The sequence below is a fragment of the Melospiza georgiana genome, chromosome 6, assembly GCF_028018845.1.
Source record: "Melospiza georgiana isolate bMelGeo1 chromosome 6, bMelGeo1.pri, whole genome shotgun sequence".
Classification (NCBI taxonomy): Eukaryota; Metazoa; Chordata; class Aves; order Passeriformes; family Passerellidae; genus Melospiza; species Melospiza georgiana.
This window is the reverse complement of record NC_080435.1, coordinates 12,844,125-12,866,517: the sequence shown is the minus strand read 5'-3', so window position 1 is coordinate 12,866,517 and position 22,393 is coordinate 12,844,125. Positions and strand designations below refer to the sequence as shown.

General features: G+C 49.5%; 1 protein-coding gene across 2 annotated transcripts in view; it reads right to left on the bottom strand.

Annotated features, from left to right (window-relative positions):
- Positions 1–7,212: 7,212 nt before the first annotated feature.
- The window catches only part of LOC131084808 (USP6 N-terminal-like protein), a 75,787-nt gene continuing 60,606 nt past the window's right edge, over positions 7,213–22,393 (bottom strand). For both annotated transcript variants that reach the window (XM_058026553.1, XM_058026554.1), the window contains exons 8-16: positions 22,199–22,306; positions 19,112–19,221; positions 18,479–18,527; positions 17,291–17,411; positions 16,330–16,424; positions 14,757–14,822; positions 13,272–13,371; positions 11,904–12,056; positions 7,213–11,713 (exon numbers count right to left, since the gene is read on the bottom strand). In XM_058026553.1, coding sequence (XP_057882536.1) covers positions 10,374–11,713; positions 11,904–12,056; positions 13,272–13,371; positions 14,757–14,822; positions 16,330–16,424; positions 17,291–17,411; positions 18,479–18,527; positions 19,112–19,221; positions 22,199–22,306 — 2,142 coding nt within the window. In that variant the 3' untranslated portion in view covers positions 7,213–10,373. The remainder of the gene's footprint in view (positions 11,714–11,903; positions 12,057–13,271; positions 13,372–14,756; positions 14,823–16,329; positions 16,425–17,290; positions 17,412–18,478; positions 18,528–19,111; positions 19,222–22,198; positions 22,307–22,393) is intronic.

The window sequence follows — 22,393 nt, the reverse complement described above, 5'->3', positions numbered from 1 at the left end:
TCACCTTGATGGCTGTGTCCTCCTTCCAGAGGCTGCTGCTGCTGGTGCTCTGGAAGGATCGCTGGTGGGATGGTGGGGAGGAAAGGGTGCTGACATTTTCTCTCCACAGACCAAGGTCATGCTGTAGATGATGGAGGTGATCAGGGTGGGAGAGAAGCTCTCACGGCAAGACAGCTCGTCTCTGTCTCCAGCAAGTCTTTGTCATGTCCTCCCCAGCCCACCTGGAACTCTGCTGGCCCCAAGTTTTGGGAGGGTGGAAGAGTGTAACCAGTCCAAGCCTGTCCTTGGCACCCCTTGAGTGCTTTGCTTTCAGCCTAGTCCTTGTGGGATTTATGGCCTCAGATACAATGCCTGGAAGGGAAGAAGCATCAGCAAGGAGATTCAACAGCTGCTTTCACCTCAGCTGGTACCAGTCTGTTGCTTCCCTGATTCCTTTCCTGTCAGCTTTTTGTGGCTTAAGACCTCCCTCATGTGTGGTGCTCTAGAAGTAGAATTGGGACTTTTTGGTCCCTTCCAGCCCTAGCTATGCTAACACCTGTATAGCACATACACCTTGGGCTGCTCCAGTATGTACAGGTAAGCAAATCCTCATCTGCCCGGTGCACGGCTTCCTGACTGGTGAGCATGTTGAGAAGGGCTCTCCTGCACTGCAGAAGCTGTCTGGCTGCTCAGCAACTAAGACTAAAGGATTCAAGCTTCCAGTTCCTGGGTTTCAAGTGGGTAAGAGTGTTTTGGATTAGGGCTAATCTGTTGGGAACCCTGCCTTCGCCCAGCTCTGCTCCTTTGGGGTTTTTGCCTGAGGTCTGACCTACGTGCCTTTTACTTGCAGCCCCGAGACAAGGCATTGCATTCAGTGCAGTGGATAGCTTTCCCTCTTCCAAGCTATTGCACAGGCTAATTTACCTGGCATCCAGAATTAGAAGCATCAAAGGAGGAAGGTGATCTAGCTGAGTGCGGCAGGGAACTGTTCTGCATGGGCTAGCCCAGGCCTGAAGAGGTGCTGGGTTTGGCAGCCAAGGTTGGTCTGGGTTGGGAGCAGTGAGGGTGGTGTGTAAGTCACATGGCAAAACCAGTAAAGAAACCCTGGTCACCTCCAGCACAAAGCCACAGCCCACCCAGGGCTTCCCAGCATCCTTGCAAGCAACCTCCCATCCCACTCCCCATCCTCTGTCATGCCAGGCAGCAGCAGAATTAAAGCAACACAATTCTACTCCCATGCTCCTGGGGGTACTGTCTTTGCTTTTGGCCTGGGCAAGAGAGGACTTGTGCTAATGGCTTGCTTTCTGTAAATGCCTACTCTGAACTGCTGTAGGGCCCAGCCCCGACCTTGGCTGCAGCTGCCTGGCACCCTGTTCCTGCAGAAGGGCTGATACCAGCTCCTGGAGTGGGAGAAGTTGCCTGAGGGGAGAGTGCCCTGCCTTTAGCTGGGTGTGCTGTTTACAGCAGTCTGTCCCTGTGCTGGAGGATTGCTGAAGATGCTGAACCTAGTGTTACATGGTGGGACTGAACAGAGACACCCAGAAAACCTCCCACTCTGAGTTGTTTCAAGTGTGAAGACTGGAAGAATGGGGGTTGTTCCTAAAGTTGGCATCTTGTACACAACTGGCCACAGGACAGCAGTACTTTGTCCTTCTAGAAGATGACACGGGGACCCTTGCTTGGTAGTGTTACTGCACTGGAACCTGGTGCTCTTCATCATGCAGTAGGACTTTGTCCTTTCTTCCCCAGTGAAGGATAGGATAGATCTATCTGGAGGCCTTCAGAGGAGAAGTAACACTCTGGTGCTCTCTCAAGGACTGGGTGGCTCTAACCACTGAGAGTCTCCTCTCATTTCTGGCTGGGAGACAAATGCCACAGTCAAGTACTGGGAGCTGCAGTCAGGGAAGCTGAGGAGCTCCAGGGAGTACCAGGGCCAAGGTCTCTTCACAGGGCAGGCAATAGGTGCAGTACCAAGAAACTGGCACATGTTGGTGAGGATGTGCTAGAACAGCACTGGCCAGAATACAAACTACTTAGAAGAGTTGGGTGAGGAGCAGGAAGCTGAAGTAAGAGCATCTCCCTTTCAGAGAGGTTTTGCACTCAGGGTAAAATTTTCAAGCTTGTCAGACTGTCCTGGTCAGTAACAGACCATCACAGGAGCTGGTTAGTTTTTTGCTGTAATTGGGTCACAAGAAATCCAGACTCAGGTCATTGTTCAAGTCCCTGCTAAAAGCTGGAGGTAGGTTAGGAGCAAAAGGAGGTGCTAAAAGCTTGACACCACAGATCTCCAAAAACCACATATTAATTGTGTATTGTCATACTGCATCTTTGTTCCAGGAGGAAAATCATGACAGATCAAGATAAATCAGCTGTGATCTGGTCTGATCTTTCTGTTGGCAAAAACCAGATTGTATCACTTCTCTCAGGTGGAGTCGTTACTCTTGACATGGCTTTTTTGCTGCTTTGGTGCTGATGATCTGGGGACAGGACATCATCTTGCTGGCCCCTGACAGGCAGGAGGTTGGTACATGAGCTCACAGTGTGTTCTGATGTGCTAGCTGAACTTCTTGAGTCTGAAAGTAATACCAGGATTACAGTTTCACTGAAGTGAATGTAGGTTTGGAGAAGAAACAGAGGGGTTTGGAGTTGATTTTCCCCATAGTTATTCAAGGCACTTTTGTTCTAGAAGTACCTGGACTGGAAGATGAAGTCTTCAGACACTGCAGTTGTTTCCCTGATGATAAGGAGTCTGTTGTGTACCTCAGTTCTGCTTCAGAGGCATTAGCTCAGGCAAGCAGAATGTGTTTTGATTATTCCTGTTGTACAGCTGAAGCTGGAAAAGAGTCCACAGAGGTGAGCTTTTTGCTCTGTTTGAGTACGTCAGCTCATCTCTGGCTGTTGTGATCTCTTCAGCTGGTCATGACAAAGCTGAACTAAACTTGTGCTGTGGATCTCCAGCCAGTGTGAAAACCAGCTCTGAGAAGCTTTCAGTCAGCCTCCTACTGATTATGTTGAGACTGCATATCCCATGATGGAGGAGTGCCACCTTTGAACCCACACTTAAATTACAGAATAGCTGACAAGGTCTGTTCTAGTCTGGTCAGGTCCAGATATCTCAGGACAGGCATATAATACATGTTCTTCTCTCACATCATTCAAGTGCCTCACACCCTCTTACAGAGGGGCTGGGGCTCCAGAGACATCACAGCTGAGTCAACTACCACAATTGCTTACAAGTCCTTAAAGATGCTGATCAAGTGCTGGAACAGATCTCATGCCTTTTGGTCTGTGAGGGCTTCCACAGGAGCATTCTCCTAAGCCAGCACAGAGGGTGACTCCAAAGCAGGTGAGTGCATGGTGCTTGCCAAGGGCTTTGGCAAAGACCTGCATTGTGCAGGAGTTGGCAGCAATGACTCAGTGCTAGAGTGAGACCTGAGCTGTGAGGGTGGTGGTGGGGGCAGCTGAATGAAAGGCTGAGTATTACAGAGCAGCTCTGGCAAAATGCTGGCCTCTGTGTGGTTGGGTAGAGGAGCAGGCCAGGTTTCCCTTCTGGACTACAATCACTGCTGCAAACCTTTCCAGCCTAAGCAGTACTTGTGTATCACTTCTTGCCTTCACCATAAAGGTAAGCAAAGCTACTCAGGAAACAGCTTCCCCAAGGCTGTAGGCTTAGATGTTCCAGGAGCAGGTCTCTGATGTGAGGCCAGGCTGAGTGGCCTCCAGGGCACCGGAGTGGCCCAGATTCTTAATGGGATGCCTGGAAGGGGGTCTTGTGATACTGCATCCCATGTAGCCACAGGTACCTCTACGGGAGCTCATACCAATTTTGGACAAAATTGGAAGTTTCTTAGTTTACTTTGCTCTGTGTCTTAGGAGGACCCTGTGTTACTATGTGGAAGAATAGCCAGGCTTTAGTGACTCCAATCCCTTGGACTTATGTCTTCGTGTGTGCCTTCTAAGCCTTCTGCATCCCCATCTTGAGCTCTTTTGTAACTGCTGCCAGTGAGTAAGGATGCCTGTGGGATGGGTGCACCTGCTGCATCTCCTGGTGAGATGTTTCAGCTGTGGGTTGGTTGTCTCCTGGTGTCCACATCCTTCTAGGTGAAGAGGATGCTGGTGTGTGCCCTGTGTGCCTCCTCAGCCTCTGAGGCAGTAGGATTTGGGAGATGGTTTGGGAAGTGGTCAGACCTGCCTCTTTAAACTGCCAGGCTGTTATTTTCTCCATACACTGCTTTATACTTGGGGATGTGCTGTAGGAAGGGGATGACATTGCTCAGAGGATGGTGTGACAGCCACCATCCTGGCCACCAGCAACTGGTGGGAAGGGGAAGAGGCAGATGGGCTTGGCCCCATGTGCAACTGCTTTGCTCTTGCTATGGGTTAAGTACAGGGTGTGTCGCTTAGGAGAGCCATGGTACCAGCCCGAGCAGGGACTGCTGGGTCTGCCCTTGCTCTGCTCCCCAAGTCCCATCCACTACTGCCATGGCTCCTCTGCAGCACACAAGGAGCATGAGAGCAGCATGACAGCAGCTGCAGGTGCCACAGCAGCAGGTGACAAATGACAGCACAGCAGCACCACCATGGCAGGAGGACACAGCAGCACGTGAGCAGCAGGTGAGCAGCACAGCAAGGCTAAGAAGAGGAATGCTCCCAGGCCCAGCCAGACTCCAGCTGCCTCTGCCAAACTGGCTGGGGCACAAAGCTGCCAGACACTGCACACCCATCTCTCTCCCCCTGCTATATTGGGGAGCAGAGCCTCCTAAGGCAGCACAAAGCCTTGCTCCCTCCCTCAACTTCTCTGCTCCAGGCTCCACTTAGCATCAATTATTCAGTGCCAAGTGGCTGAAGCCTTGTGGAGGCATGCAGCAGTTGAGGAGCTTTCTGTGTCGTGGGAGGTGGGCAGGGATGGTGATGAGCACAGCCAGGGCTTGGCTGAGAGGCAGCAAGCAGCGAGGACAGACCTGCTCTCCTGCTTGTCCCAGCTCCTGGGCCTACTGGTTTGGCTGTTCCTGAGCCAGGAAGGACAGGAGCCACAGGGGGCTGCCAGGGTAATAAAGCTGAGCACAGCTTGGGGAGTTTGCAATTCTGCCTTGGGAACCAGCCCTGGGAGCTGGAGAGCTGCTGTGAGGACAGCAGTAGCTCCACAGGAAAAGGGAGATGATAATACTGGCAAATACCAAGTACAGAGGAAGAGGCAGTGGGAGGACCTGTCCCTGGCTGATAAGACCACTAGGATTCAAGCAGCAGCCTCAACACCATCTATGACACTCATTTGCTGCTGGTGCCAATGCTGTCCATCAAGTGGGTATCTGTAACCTTGGGCTTTGGGATTGTCCTAAGCTTCATCCCCTGCCAACAGCAGTCAAGCACTCAGGGGGACAGGAGGGGAAGGACTTTGCAGTGGGTGCTTGGCACCCCAAAACCATACCTGAGAACCCCATCAAGCACCAGTTCAAGGCTGGGTACCTCTGTGGCTCCTGCACTAGCTGGAGGGATGCTGTAAGAGGAGGTGGTGGAGCCATGCCTGTCCCTGGTCCCTGCAGGGACAGGGTGAGAGTACCACAGCCACAAGGCTACAACTGGGCAAATGCAGGGAGCCTGGAGATCAAGGATACCAATAAGCAATATATTCCTCCGTTTTTTTTCAACAACCACGTGAACCAAGGCTCTTTAATGGAGGAACACAACCCTCAAACCTAGCACAACTCACCTTCCCTTGGGGAAGCTGCCCTTCTGGACATTTCTGCTCTCTCCTTGACAGGGATGCTGTTTTAGCAGTAGGATAAATGCCATTTCTAAACCCTGCACTGCCTGTCACGTAAGTAACTGTGGCAGAAATTCAAACCTGGTCCCACCTGCCACCGCCTTAGGGTTCAGGGAGCTGGTGGCCGGGAGGTGACACAAAGCAGCTTGTGCAATGAGGCTGTTTGTGAGCACCTGGAACATAAGAGGGATGAGGTTTGCTTCACTCCAGCCTTGGTCACAGTGCTGCAATCCCCATGCTGGCATCCAGTGAAATGGCACAGGAGATGTGCCAAGAGCTGCATCCTCATGCTGCTTCTGTGACAGTAAACACTGTGGTGTTCAGTGGTGCTGGGGCTTTCTTTTTATTTTTCTGTGGTGTTTCAGACCAGGTTTTAACCTAATCAATATACATGAGCTAATTTAAGGGCATTGGAGAACAATTTTTTGTTCCTGTTGGACCTCTCATGTGTGGCAGGGCAGTAACAGAAGCAGGAAACCCAGCCTACAGCACTCAGTGGGTGACAGACACATGGGGATGCCAGTTTCAGGCACTGCTCTTAAATCCAAGGGTGCCATTTAGCTACTTCTGACCCCTCCATCTGCTGTCACACTCTTTGTGCCCTCTACGCTACTCTGGCAGAGACAGACCTGTGTTTACCATAAACATGCTGCTTAACACTAAGAGGCAGCTTTCTCTCAGGGGAGCCACAACACTGCTCACTGCTCACATTTAACACCTCAAAGGCAGCAGTACCATCGTCATCTAAGCCCAGGAAGCCTTGGCTGTGAAATCTGGGGTGTGTCAGAGGTACTGCTCATGCACAGCTTTTTAAAATGCATCCTCAGCTGTCAGCAGCACCACCTCACACTCCCAGTGGCTGCTGTAAACGTGACTCAGCTCAGCCCTGACTCACGAGTGTGAGTCGCACCCACCACCCACCTGCTGTGCCAGGAGCTGTGTCCACCCGCTCCCCCTCCCATCCAGCCTCCCTACACTGCCTACAGGCAGGAAAACAAACTCCAAACACAAAATCTTGGCCAAAACACAAGCTTCAGCAGTGCTGCTGATCAGCAGCTGTGTGTGAGAAGGGATGCTGCCCTTTGCTCAGCTGGGAGAGGATGGTGGGAAGTAGAAAAGAGCATTTTGCTTTCCACTGCTGCTGGGGATGCCTGGATTTAATGACAATAGAAAATCAGGGAGGAAAGCAGAGATGGAGCAGGATGGACCTGTTGCAGCTGAAGCATACACAGTGGATCAAGCTAAAAGTCATCAGGAGAAGACAACCAGTCTTGGTGCAGCTTCTGTTCCTGTAAGAAACCTTGTGGAGTCTGAATTTGTGCTAAACTTCTTTAACCATTATTACTACAACCATGTAAAACACAACATCAAACACTCTGGACAGTTTGGATCAGCATAAAAAGGAATGATTGACTTTTTTTTTCCAAAAAAACCCTTCCTTTAAAAAAAACAAACTGAACAAACAAAAAAACAGACATAAAAACTTTTTTTTTTTTCTTAAAAGTAATAATTATAATACATTAGAAAGAGTCATGAAAGAAGCGTTCCACGCTGTAAACAAGAAGAGCAAATAAAAATGAAAGCAGACGGTAGCCAGGCTCTCAAAGTGCATGGCCAAGAAACCCTAACCTCAACCTCTGGCCCCTGCTGGAGCTGGGTCCTGTGGCTCCTGCTCTCTGCCAGTGCTGCAGCCACTCAAAGTGCTCTATCACAAACAAACAACACAAGGAAAAACAAACTAAACCTAAAAAACCCAAACACACAACGTTGGTCCTTACCTCTGCATGGAAGGCAGCAAGGCCCCCATTGCGTCAGGGCTGCAAGGACAAGGATGTGGGGAGCTCCTTTCCCATGTCTGCTCACAGTAAGAGTGGTTTCTGCTGAAGGGTCAAGACTCTTGCATGAGGCTGGGCAGGGCTGCAAGTGGCTTGGTTAGGTAATATGTCCTGCTGAGCTGCCACCCTCATCCTGCTCCTTCCCTTCCTATTCCTGCAAAAGAGCTGAGGCTGGGCCATGCTGCTGCAGACCCACCATGGCTGCAGCTTTGTTGCAGCAAGAGGAGACAGACAGGAGTGGGCATCTCCTTGGGGATCATGCATTGATGTGTTCCAGTGAGAGCATCACACCAAGGACAGCGATGCATGTTGCTGGTGGTTCCCCCAGGCCTGAAGATGACTGAGGACCTTGCTGCTCATTCCCATTAGGGCTTGGAGAGAAAGACAACTCCCACCACTTTCCCCATCAAAATTCACATTGAACATCATGCACCAAATGCCATGCAATGAGTACTGTACATTTGACAGCTCTCCAAAATTAGAGCAAACCACCTTTTAAAAATGTTAATACTGCAAAACATCCCAGACACACTGTGTGAGGAGTCTGGGTGCACAAGAAACATGATGTGCAAGGGCTGTGTGCCTGAAATGAGGGAAAATGGGTTAAAACAAGGGGAAAGAGGTCTCAGCTCTTGCATGCGTGATGCTCAGATGCATTAGGAGTCCTGTGTGGGCTTCAAGGAGAGGACAGAGCCCCAAGCTACAGAAGTCAAGATGTGACCAACAGCTCTCAGATGCTTCCTGTTGCTTCCCAGTAAGCTCCTGTGGCCAGTGGGCTGCTAGCAAAAGGCAATGGATATCTGTCCTGAAATACTGCTCAGGTATTTTAACGCACAAATAATATTTAACTATGCACAGTTATGGAAAAACATACTCTAAATTAAAAACAATTCAAGCACCATTGTCCTAGAAAGGACCTGTGGTGTCTCAAAACACAAATACTGAACATTCAAAGAGCACTTTTCCTCAAACAGCAATGCTTGACTCCTCACAACACCCCTGCGAGGTAGCTAATAGGGTTTTCCCTGCTCTACAGAGGGAGAGGATGGGCAAGGTTGGAGGCTCAGTGGAAGAAGATGGGGTCTGGGACAGAGCTGGGGTTCCAATGAAAGCTGAGGGTGCTGTGGTGGGGCTGGCTACATCCAAACAAAAATCCAGTGCTCCCGTTGACACTCCCTGCTGCAAACATAAACCACCGCACGTACACAAGGCAAAATAAACCCTGATAAATCACAGAACCATACAATATGCTGAGCTGGAAGGCATCCACCAGCATCATCAAGTCCAGCTCCTGGAACCCACAAAGTAATTTAGTGGAAGTTTTCTGCTGGGCTTTCAGGTAGGCTTTAGATCAGGTTATGCAATTGAAGCAGCCTTTGAGATATAAAAAAAAAAATTAGTTTTCAAAGTCTCCTTAGAACTTAAAGGAGCTTTTGCTCAGGATCTCTGTTGAAGGAATGGGAATCCCACTTGCAGTCCCACCTAAGGTTGCACTTGCAGCTACCCCTTCTGGACAGCAAAGTCAAATCCAGCATATCTGGACTACTTCCTGCTTTTTCACTGATCTGCCTTCCTGATGAAGTCCCTTCTAAGGGTGAAGTAGATACTGGAATCAGAATTTTGGACCAGCTCTTTCTATGAGATGTCTCCCCAGATCCTTGCACATCTCCAGCCAATGGCCTGGGCTGTGCAGCAGCTGCACCTTGGGATGGGGAGGAGATGGACAGACCTTTAGGACTTAATGCAACTTCCTGTTGTTAATTCTCTGTGGGCTCAACCAGAAGTACTAAGATCAGGTTCTGGGCAATGTGCTCCCCCTTCCCCAATTCCTATGCCCTTTCCACTCAGACACTTAACTTACTCAAAACAAAAGTGGACTTATCTGCGGCACTGTGATTAGATGCCATCACGCGTCCAGCAGCTGGGTAGTGCAGGCGGGTTTCCTGAGCCAGCAGCCCCTTCTCCTGTCTGAGGAACAGAAAGGCAGCGAGCCTGCTCGCTGTGCTGGCCCTGGGAAGGAAAGGCCAACAGAAAGGGCACTCGGCCCAAGAGACCAGGCTCCACCTTCATCACTGTCCTTGTCACCCTGAGAACCTGGGAAAGGACCACTCTGCTGGCAGCCCCCCACTGGGCTGACACCAAGGAGATGTCCAAGGGACTCAGCAGCTGTTAAATCTGTCCTCCTAAACACCATCCACTACGGCAGCAGGAGCCAGATACAGCTGGGCACTGCTTTGTGGAATTGCATAGAGGGGGCAGCAGGCTGCCTGTGTCCTGCCAGGATGCCATGGCACTGCCTGGAAATTCTGCTGCCTACAACTGCAGGTCTGGGAAATGAAATAAAGATCTATTGCTACAAAGGCCTTTGAAAGCAATGCTGTAGCTGCGCCGATGGGGCATTGTAAAGAAAGCGTTTCGGATTCCGACACCTTGTGCCTGCTTGCTTGGTCGTGGGTTCCCACAGACGGGAGCAGGAGAAAACACGCAACGAACTCACCAGCCCTGCCCCTTCCCCCAAGTGATGAGACTTGGGGAGCTTTGAGGAGCAAAAACTGAAAGCATTTTCCAATTTGTCCATAGGAAACATGCAAATCCAATCTGCTGGTGTCTCCTAGTGCTGGTGGCCACCGCTTCATCTCCTCACTGGGCACTCGTACCAAAGCACAGCGTGACGTGCGATGGTGCTGTGCTGTCACCCTGACAGCCCTGCTGACAGAAGGGAATCCTGTAAATGGGGCAAGGGTGCTTCTCCAGAACCCACTTCTTCTCCCTTAACTTCCCCTTCCCCATCCCCACTAAAACGTCACCGATTTGGGCAGCTTTGCCAGGGAAGGAGAGCCTGAAAGGAAACTGTTCTCTGAGCGGGATTTGGCAACCTGTGGTGGTAATTTTGGTTTGGGGCTCAGTGGGGGTCGTGGGGCTTTCAGTGCATTTAATGGTTTCTGGAGGCTTTTCTGGACCTCTGCCTCCTCTGGGTCCAGCATAAGAGGTGGTGGCATGGAGGTGGTAGGCAGAGGATGTCCAGTCTCTGACAAAGGCAATGCCACCTGCTTTCTGTTCAAGAAGTCCTGCTCTGTCGCATGGGCCAGGTGGAGGGGAGTGGTGGTTTTGATAACGACATAGGGGCTGTTCCCTTCCACCACAGGGGACGGTGCCCGCTGGGTGGGGCAGCCCTCGGCCAGCCCCGCTGCCTCCGGCTCTCTGCTGGACAAGATGGGCACACTGCCCCCTGCCTGCCTGTGCGCGGGCAGCACGGCCTCGGGCCAGCACGTGCTGCTGGTGGCACTGCCCAGCCCATTGTGCTGCAGGCTGAGGAGCTCCCCTGTGGATGCAGCTTTGGATGCCGAGCGCTTCAGGCCCATTTTGTACGGCAGCACCGCCCTGCAGTGCCTGTCATCCGCCGCCTCCTCCCCGCGCTCGCTCTCGGGGGAGCCATGGCTCTGCGATGTTTGGGACAGCTGCTGGCAGCCGGCTGGCAGAGGATAGGGGGCTGCTTCGAGCACTGTGCCTCTGCTCAGGGAAGATGCTTGTTCTCCTGCTGGCAGGGCAGCAGGGTTTGGCTGCCATGCTGCCTGGTCCTGTTCTCCTGCTGGCAGGGCAGAGGGATTTGGCTGCCACGCTGCCTGGTCCGTAGCAGAAGGCTCAGCGGTGCTGGAGTTGGGAGGAGCCAGCCTGTTTTGGAGAGAGGAGTCTAAGGAGCTGTGCTCAGCTGGGGCATGGAGGGAGACTCCATGGTCCACCACGGCACAGCCAGGAGCAAGAAGGGGCTGCTCTGGAGGCAGGACCGTGGGCAGGAGGTGTTGCTGGGCCTGTGTCTCGCTTGCCTTCAGAAGAGATGATGGCTGCCCGTCCATGATGGGCTCCACCTGACCCTCCTCATCCGGTGGTCGCCCACCCAAAACAGGCGCGTTCGTTGCTTCAGCTGCTTCACTACCCTGGAAGGTGAGAATCCTCGCTTCCACCACTGTCATTCCTCCTGGTGTGCCAGGAACTCTGTCGGTTTGGGGCTCCCTGTCTGGAGTGCGCTCACCCACCTGGCCATTCTGGCCATTGGCTGCTGTGTTTTCCTTTATGGCTACTGGGTTGAGGGAGAGCTCCAGGCCCAGGGGTTTCCTTGGAAACTCCTCAGGCTTTGCTGCATTGGAAGCAGAGAAAACAAAATAAAACCCAAACTATGCATCAGTTTATGTTTGCATGCCCTGAATGTAAGGAAGACAGATGCTTCCACACAACAGGTACCAGCCCCTCTGGGCTGCCCTGGCTCCCAGCCACACCAGTGGGATGCTCTGGTCCCTGCTGGGCTGCCCACCTTCCCCTCTACCCACCTGGTGGGGGCAGGTCAAACTTCATCTTTCGCAGTTCGGTCATTGACACCTGCAGCTGCTCGATGACAGCATCGTCCTCGTACTGCAGGGAAGCAGCAATTTTCTCCTGAAGAAATTCACGTAAATCTTCCAGTGTCATCTTCAGCAAGCGCTCTGGGGGATGGGAGAAAGGAGTAATGGCAGTGGCACAGACAAATTTCAGGGTAGCACAAGTGTGGGTTACACCCATGCTTTGGTTTTATGTGGGATTCTGTTGCTGTTCCCATTCCACAGTGGGACAGCCTGAATGCTTCTGCCTCTCTCCCACCTTCCCACTATTGCTCAGGGTCATCAATACATGTATATATCCATGCCACCTGAGCAGTAGTTTCCCAGTGGCAGGACAATGGCAGGGCTGGGAGCTGTGCTGATGAGGATGCAGGGTTCAGACCATTTCTGGAAGTTCTCACCAATGCCTCTAGGAGGAGGAAAAGCTCCATGAGACAGGCCCGAAGCATCAGGCTGAACAGCCACTGGCGGCAGCTGCCACCACCAGCTGAGGATGCCAACCTGCACCAGCAGGCAGGGAAGCAGGAAGAGGCACTGGCCCTTCCAAAGGTTGCAGACAGGGATGGGATACAGGCAAAAATACGGGTTGTAGGAAGAGATGTCAACCCACACTACACATTCCTCAGGGAGGTGAGATTTTACAACCAAACTGAAACATCTGCCTGCCTGCCAGTTTCTCATTTTCTGCAGACAAATAGGATACTTCAAGATTTATTTATGGATAGCCTGTTCTTCATTTAAATGAGGGAAGAACAGGGTGGCTGTTTGCAGAAGCCAACACATGCAGTCCCATAAATTCTGCTGCCCAAAGGTTCTCATCACACACTCCTGCCCCAGATGAAGGCCAAAAGAATGACACAACAAGACTATCAATTTATGGGAGTGAAGGGGTTCAAAGTTACAAACATCTCGAGGTAGAAACATCACTGCCTTAGTGTTATGCAAGACAACCAGGTTTTGATCATTTTAGAAGTGTATTAGTGGACTTACTTGTCCCTCTACAGACTTTTCAGTTGAGTCACCACATAAAGTTCTGCAGACAGATGGGCTGCTGTCTGTATTGCCCCTAAAAGCAATTTGTGGGGCACAGTACATAGGAAGAGGCAACAGGGAGCATTTCAGGTGTGGTTTCTGTGTGCTGAGCACAGCAAGTCAATCCTTGTGGCATCTCCTTTCCTCCCCTGGACTGTGCCTTTTGTGGCCAGTGCAAGGCACCAAGAGGCTGGAAGTGGCCAGCAGGGCTTTTCAGGTCAGCAGCACAAGGTTGGCCCAGCACAGTGGCACCAGAGCCACAGGGGATGCAATCAGGTGGGACCTTACTTTTGTGCAGTTTGAGGATGGTGTAAGCCATGGCCGTCAGCACGCGCTCCCCTTCCAGGATGTAGATATCCCACAGCCGCAAGGTCAGCGTGAATGGGGTCTGTTCCAAACACACAGACAAGTCACAAATGGCATCATGCAACAGAGGCTGCTGCCATCACTGCATCACCTTGCACCAAATCACACAACAGGGCTAGGCTTTGCAAGTCAGGAATTAATCTAAAACACAAAAATGTCTTTTATCATCTATGGCTTTGCCTTAAAGCTAATGAACTTGGGTGGCTGGGGAAATACTTAAAACCCATCCATGAATGCAGAAAAAAGAGAAACTTCCCTCATAAGCATACTAGCATGTGGATAACCCCTACCCTAGAGAGAGTACCATCATCTTTCAGCCTTGTGAGCACAAAAAACAACTCCTGTATCCATCCAGATTTCCCAAAAGGGCTATTTATGGGATAGGTCTGAAAACCCAATGATGCATCACTAAGCATTAAAAAAATCATTCATCTGGTGTCCAAAGAAGAGGTTTTTCTTATATACAGGCTTATTTCTGCCTGCTAAAAATACCTCTGAAAAAGGTTTTAATTTGCACATAGACCCAGTCTGATAAACAGGATTGAACTGATGTCCAAAGTGACGGAGCAGCCCATACCTCCCACCAAAGATCTAAGGTACCTCACCAACACAGAAATTAATATTACTGAAATGTTTAGGTTCTAATTTAGGATACTGCACAGACTCTCCAGAGTTTGGCACAACTGACCATTGCAGCTTTTACCACATGCTACTGCAGTTAAAGGGATTTTGCATTTTATACAGCTTTCCGTGCAAAAAGCAGCGAGTTCCCTCTCGAGGGGAAGGAGCCATCCACTGTTTTATAGAAGACAGGGCAGCAGAAAATTGAGACTGGAGCACACAGATGTCCTAAATATCAGTAAGTCTGGACATTGCATTCAAGTCCAGTAAGCACAATGCTGATCCTAAAAATAAAGTAGTCTTGGCTCAGGACTAGCAAATTAGCTCTGGACGAAGCAGGGTAATTTTCTCTCACTTCCACCTTTCCAGTCCCAATGCACTCCTTTGCCTGCAGCTGCTGCACTGCTATTTGTCAAGGTTTGTGCCCCCATCTCTTCTTCTTTCTATGTTGTCTCCAGAGCCAAAGTGAGGTTAATTGCCTTTGCAGCAGTGCCAGTGGGCAAGAGAAAGATCTCTCCTGACTCTGATTTGTTTGTACTGCTGATGCTGAGCCATCTCCCTGCGACTGCTTGTGATGAGGCAGCAGGAATTGGCTTCTCATCAGTGACATGCAGTTATTTTTACCTTCTCCCTTATTAATTTTTTTCCTTTATGAAAGTGTGCATAATATCCCACCTTATAAAATATTAACAGCTTCTTCAAAGTATAAAATTTACAAAAAAACACAGGCAGATTAAGCACACATGCAAACAGGAGCGCAGCAAAAAACCCCCAGAGCATCCTCACCCGGTCAATGAAACACTGCAGGAACCACTTGGTTGTGTAAATCCCAGTGGTCATCTGCTCCTTGTCCTGTGGGAAGAGAGCAAAGACAGGCATTTCACCAGGCTGGTTACTGGAGGTTCAAGCAGCTCATAAGGCTTTGGGGGAGGTTAGTTGGTTGGTTTACTTATTCTGGGATGTGAGTGCAGGATTTGGCTGTGGCTGATCTCCCAAGAAAGCCCCTGCTTTACACACCAGTGCTGAAGCCCTGCTTTGGTCTTTTGCCCAAGACATCCACCGAACCTGGTCCTCAATGTGGCCAGATTTCAGCCATAGTATTGGAAAGGGATTTCTGGGAGAAGCTTTTCTGGCCTAATACCTACTCCAGGGATTTATAAAAACCTTCCAGGAACTCAAACCACTCCTGCAGACTACCATTTTTGTTTCCATAGCAATTCCCATGTGAGCCTCTTGGAGCACAGTCAAGGCAGCTTTGGAAGCTCCACCTGGTTTAAATGGCATGGCTGCTGCAGGAGCAGGACAGCCTGACAGGCTAAGGAAAACTCTTAAAAACCTCACCATCACCACCTTGGTCTAACATTTCTCCATCTGGTGCCCAGTGCTGGCATGTGTGCAGAGCTGACGTGACCTCTGCTGCAAAGCCAATGAAGCAATGGGGATGGGAAGAGAAAGAAGCCCATGGGATGAATGGCCAGCTCCAGCCTTTGCTTCTGCCTGGTGCTGTGCACCTGCAAGCCTGGAGAGCCTTCAGGAGCAGGAGGAATGAGCAGCTTTCTGAGTTATTCCCATCCCCTCCTCTGCCCATGACTATAATTAAGTGAAAACCTCTCATGGCTCTGTTTCACTTTTACAGCCATTTGCAGCATGAAGCAAGAGCTGTGCAGATGATGGTAATACAAACACCTTTTGCTGGAGATGGGGGCTACCAAGCCTCTTGGGAGTGTAAGAGAACTTTAGGAGTCTGGCCACTGAACACCAGCTGTCTATACCAAATGCAAAGGGGGGCAAGGCAAAAGGAAAGAAAGGGAGAGAGCAGGTGCAGTATAATAGTGGCCTGGACAGAAGACTGGAGTTGGTGTGCCCTGCAGATGCTTCTGCAGCCACCAAATGGGCCTGTACCATCTGCTGGAGAGAAAAGCAACTGGACATGCCCAAGCAACAAAACACCCAGCAAATCTTATGTGCCTCCTGATTTAAAACAACAGCAAAGCACTTGAAGCTAATAATTACTGAAATAAGACTCCAGACAGACCAGCATCAGCCTTTGGGCCTTGCAGCTGGTGCAAGCACACAGTCCAGCCATACTGCTGCAGGCTCTGTAAGCCTTCCTGGCTCTCCTGGGAAGCCTTTACATTTTAGCAGTCCTTCCACTAATGATGATCAGCAAGCAAATGATTACCATTCACCTTAGCAAGATTTGGGCAACCCATTTAATAAATGCCTGCCTCTGCAGCTGAAGTAGTCCTGTATGGTTAGAAATATGTTCAGCTGTGCATCTGTTTGGCAGAACACTATATGAACTGCTTTTTCATTAAAATGTGGCATTATTATAGGAAGACTGACAGTAAAGAGATACCATGTGCTTCTTCAGTTTGGGGAACAGTTTGTTTAAAATTTGCTCGTGGTGGGCTTGAAACCTCTGCAGCTTTGGGAATCCAGGAATGAAAAAACCTTAACAAGAAAAGACAAGAGAAATAAAAAAGAAATCAGGTAAGTTCTGCAGCAGGGACAGGGATAGCCTGATTCTCTATAAACACATCTCTTGCATCACCTGTTGAAGTTGGCTGAACAACAGGGTGCCCAGCTACCTCCTTTTCACCCTCCTTTCCAGAGATCACCCCTCACCCCATCTGGGCAACAGGACCCTCAGACCAAGCCCAGCTGGTCCTTCTCACCCAGCTCCCACTGCCTGCCTGCGACTTGGCTTGGCCAAGAGCTCTCCAAACACACCTCAGTGCTTACCAAGGTTCAGAGAAAAGCTGAAGATGTTTGAACACCACAAGCATGTTCATTGCCCTGTAATCTAGTGGGACACATATTTAAGACTGTCCAAAGTTATCAAGCCATAAGGTTTCGCTCTCTGCCCATGAAATAAGCCTCTGTGCATAGATTACTGCTAACCACAAGTAAGATGAAAGGATCTCTAATGTGTTTGAAGTAAAATAATACATCACACATTTAGTGGAATTACATCTACATTTAGCGTGGATACTCTTGGATGTACTTCTGTGAGACTTATAAACTCATAACCTTGAGTTAATTGATTGCCAAGGGCAAGGAACCCTGGAGGCAGGACAGCACTTCTGTGAAAGTGTTAATTACTGAGCACTAAAGCTCAAGTGGATAAAACTCAGGTTTTTTTGATAAGAGCTTGTCTGCCTCCAAGAGTGAAGTTCAGCTCCCCAGTCAGGCTGCACAAGTAGTTAAACCTCACCCACTTTAATTAAACCAATATGTAAGGAGAAACAAAGCTCTGCCGACCAAGCTGAACAACGTTGCCTTGCTGTAGCAGACACCCTGGCCCAGCCCAGCCTTACCGTGCATGGCGTGGCGCTGGTTGGTGAGCAGCTGCGCCAGCGCCCAGAACGCGTCCTCTTCGTTCAGGTACATCAGCAGGATGGCTGCAATCTGGCTCATCCCTTGGCAATAGCTCACTTCCTGCAACAGTCAACAGGGGCACACGTGCTGCCATGCTGGCAGAGCCTACCATAATGCTAAAGCTGCCTGCACTTCCCTCTCCTCTTCCAAGGTCTGTCCCATTTCAAGGTCTTTACTGTTTATGTCCAAATTCACAGCTCCCATATCTACCACGTCACTGACTCATGGAGTAGTTTGGGCTGGAAAAGGACCTTTGAAGATTATCTCATCCAACCCTCCTCAGGGACAGCTTCCACCAGACCAGGTTGCTCAAAGCCCCATGCAAACAGACTTTGAACACTTCCAGGACAGGGCATCCACAACTTCTCTGAGCAATTATTTCCATGCCTCACCATTTTAAAAAATGTTTTCCTTATGGTAAATCTATCTTTGGGATGACAAACAGCATGTGGCTCCAATGCTGTTTTGCATTCCTTCAGCCATATGAGCACTGAAGTAATTAAACAGTAAATAAATCTGGTAAACATTTATCTGGCACGAGGGAGGCTCCTCAACTAACCCCCTGAGCATGTTCTAACTGTCCCCTCTTGGAGGTGGAGACAGTAGGTTCAGCTGCTAATTTCAGCTTATTCTGCCTGTATCCTTCAGCTAAAAATTACTGGTTTGTTGTAGTAAATAAGTGTTTTCAACAAGGATACCATTTGGTGTAAGACGAGAAGTCAGAAACATGACAGACTGCCAGAAAACTAGTGTTGCTGAAAAGCCAAAGGGCAATCCCTTGTTCTTTGCTGACACTCTAAATCTGCCAGATGTCATTTACCAGGTGACAAAATGAACAAGGGAATGAAACAACTGTGGAAAGATTCTTGTGCTGCCAGAGATTCTTGCAGGTCTCTGTACAACCCACTACTAGGACTTAAAATTGGAATTACCACTGGCTAAATAAGTGTGTGTTTATTACATATATTTACACGTGAAAATATGTATGTCTACACAAATACACACATATATAAAGCTTTTCTTTAAATCTTTACACACACACACACACACACACATATATATATACACACACATATATAAATATATAAAGCACAATGCTCTTCATGTTAACTGGAGTTACTACTTACAGTATTATAAACCGAGTATGCTGACAGGACGTGGAAGAGTGCCTGTTGCCTGGGGAGAAAGAAGGATTTTAAAACACCTGAGCATGAGGTCTCCCGCTTCATGAACACACCAGTACATACACACAGAGAGCAAAGATTCTGAAAACACCCAACCAGCTGGTACTCAACACTTTTGCAAGGAGCAGGGCTCACAGAACCAGAAAGCTTGTTCCTTGGAGACTGGGAAGGGCAGCCAGGTATGACTTACCCCAGTGACAAAGTCACTTGGTCAAACCTCTCCAACCCAATCGGTCATGAAGACCCCATCCCTCCCAGATCCTGATGGGCCCACCTCCCATCATCCCAGCCATCCCAAACCAAGCCTTCTGCAACTGTGAGCCTTGGGTGACAAGGCACTGCAACAGGCTGTGCTTGGCTCAAGAATTGGTGCTGAGCCTGCTCCAGTGTGGACCTCTCTGAAGAAAGAATCAGCAGCCCAGCACCTGTGGGTCACACTGTGTGGTAATGGTTTGAGGAGAAGGCAAAGATGGCTTTGCTCTGAGCCAGGGGACTGCTGGCTGCTGATCCAGCTCATCCCTCACACATGCACTGGCAGGACTGCCCATATGAGCCACAGACACCTTCCATACTCACTTCACTCCGTAGCGCTCCCGGAACATGATGTGGTTTCGGAAGGTGCGGTTAACATCCAAATCTATCTGCTTGATTTCCGATGAAAAACTCTTGGCTTGTTCTTTCATTTGCTGGAAGGGAGAGGGGCAGACAAGAGGCAGGAATCAGACACCATCTCAGCCTGTACCTCTCTCCATCAGGGAGAAGGCAGGATTCCTGCTGCAGGAGTGGCAGCCTGGGAGCTGCAACAGAGCTATCCAGAGCAGGGGACATTGCTGTCCTGCAGTGAGCAATGAACTGCAGCCTGGAGGTGAGCCCCTGAGCCCTTGTCTGTGCTGCTGGCCCAGGGAGAAGGGGATGACCCTACACTCACATCCTAAGACAGCTGTCATTGAGCCTTCACCCATCTTCCAATGCAGATACTGAGTTTTCAGAATCTAAAACCTTTACAATTCAATTCCACTCTCATTTATTTTGATTTCTTTGCCTGGCTGGCTGTCATAAAGTGTTGAGAGCTCTGTTGATCCGTAAGGAACCAATACACAGATGTACACAGCACTGTCAGCTTTTCAGAAGCTCAAACGTAATAAAGCCCAAACTGTTATGACAGACTCTGTGATCTCCAACTACTACTTTCCCTGAAGAAGAGAGTCATCTTTAGTTTAAGGAGTTTCCACCAGAAGAGCAGTCCTGGAATATTCTCTTGGGCTGGTACAAATTTTAAGAAACTGGCAGAGTCTAGAACAGAAGCTAAACTCAAAGCCAAGAATCCCCATGTTCCCCCCAGGCTGGCAAATCATTTAAGGCAGCATCATGCAGTAAAAGGATTTAAGGCCACTGCAAAAGAATGGAAATTCAAATGAAAGTTTACGACTACCTCATCCAACTGTGCTCTCAGAGCCTCAAGATGAAGACGTTCCATGGACAAATCTCATGGCAGTCCCATCTGCAACCCACCATTCAGCTCTGTACTGCAGGCAAGGACCACTATGCTATAGCTAAGCATCTCATCTCACAGCCTTTAGATACCACCAGTGATCATGCCCTCCTCCTTTAATGTCTCCAGGGTTAACTGCAGGAAGAAAATACATTTTGTGACTGTCTTCAGGCACACTGAGATTCCCCAGCAGATTGGAGGCAGCAGAGATGAGCAGCAAGCCCAATTTGCCTTGAGCCCAGGGTCAGGATCCCTCCTGGCTCACAGAGGAGACAGAAAATAGAACATCTGCACAGATACTTATCATCTGCTCCAGCAGCTGCCATCCAATGAATGCTTATCAGCCTGACACCAGGCACCTCCAGGCTGCTGTTGACCTCCCAAGGTGGCCACATCAGCTCTGGTGAACAGCAGAAGGTCATTAGCACCCACATGTGCCCAGCACAGCCAACACTTTGGATGATCACAGCATCTTGGGAATATTAACTTCAACCTTGAAAGCAGCTGTATGGAGGAGCAATAGTAAAGGGGCTATTTTGAATTATTGCCTACACAGGACAAGTGAGGATAAAGTGGTAATGGAATGAAGATCTGATGAACAACATAGTTTCCCTGCTGTAAATAGTGAGGTCTCTGTATTCTATGGCTCCTTGCCCTCTATAAAGCAGACAGACTACCTGAGAGAATATGACTATTCATGTGCACTGGGTCACTTCAGTTCAAATTTTCCTGCTAAAGGCCCTCTTGTTTTCCCTGCCAGAACAACACAGAAATTTCCCAAAGTAAATAACTTACTTTGGGTATTTTTAAATCATTGCACATGAATGGCAGGTAGGTCACACAGGACTTTGTCAACTCCATGCACCCAGGAGGCTTTACTAATTGTGCAGACATTAAAAAAGAAACACAAGATGGGTTATTCTCCTTTTTTCCCTAATTTAAATAACCTGGGAGCTCCACAGATGCTCTGTTAGCTCATTAGTGCTGCAAGCTGGTGGCAGAGCAGAGGCTAGAAAGCTGGAAGTCCCATTCCAAAGACCTTGTGCAAAGCAGTGGGTAAAAGCCAGGATGCCTCTGTTCTGCCCCATGGCCAATGTTTCTCCTGCTGCCTTCTCAAGCTCCCCTCAAGCCCTCTGGCTGCAGCTAATAAATCCTGGGGAGGTAGAGCATCACACCTACATGAAAAGCAAGCGTGGAATGTCCCATGGTAGCCTTCAGGCTTTTGTGCCATGGGCTATACACCAGGGAGAAATGGGGAGGCCTTGGAACCAGTTTCTTCAGGGCACAAGTCTGAGGCTGAGGCTTAGTCCCTTCTTGAAAGCAAAACCCCTCATCCAGGACCTGCACTGAGCTTCTCCTGGAGGAAATTAGGGGAGAGCTAATTACTGGTGGCAGGCAGCACCAAAGAAGAGGTAGATTAAGATGATCTTGAAGAGGGTTTGCATCCAGCAAAGCCTATTAGCCCTGAAGCTCCTGTTTGTCGCAGACCCCTCTGGAGCACAGATAACTCCTTGTGACTTTCATTTGTTTGGATTGTTTCCCTGCCTGTGTAGCACAGCTTTGAGGGAGGGAGCACAATTTTAATCTGCATGCTGAGAGAGCCTCCTTATCTGTGCTTAGTGTGGTGAGCCCAGCCTGCCTTCCCCCAGCCCCTGCATGTGCCTCCATCCCTGCGGCACCTCGCCAGTAACATCCACGCTTGGCCAGCAATAATGAGTGTTAGCATCACTCTGCTTAATGGGCAGGGAATTTTAGAAACACCTGTTGGAAGCAGCACTCAGCCTCCTGCCTCTGAAAAATAACTGTCTTCACAACACCTTGATCCTCACCCTGGTACATGATGCAAAATAAATCATAACATAGGCTTGGAAAATAAATAGGGCTTCCCTATGCTGCCTATGGAAAGTTTCCCCTCACTCTTCCCTGCATCTTTCTCTAAAGAAGCAGTAACACTGACAGCAGCTTTGCTCCTAGCTTCCAGCAGAATAAATGGAAACAGCATATTATAGAAAGCAGCCAACTATCATGCTAGAAGACTCCAGCTTAATATAAACCCACGGACAAAGAGTTGATACCCTTTGCATTTTCAGTCCTCACCAAACCAGCTTCATCAACCAATGTAACCTCCCTATCATCCTTCTCCTGCTGTTTTTGCCAGGTAGAGCTCATACCTCGTATTTTCCTTCATTCTCCTTCTTCATCTTCTCAACATCCAGCAGAAGTGACCAGACCTGGCCTCGCACCTGAAGCGGGATCCCTTTGTACACACGCCGGCACATCTGCAGGGAGGAAAACATGTGCAAGGTTAGCTGGGTCCTGCTGGTGGCAAACACATTTTCTGCATGGTTTGCTGCTGCAGATAATCA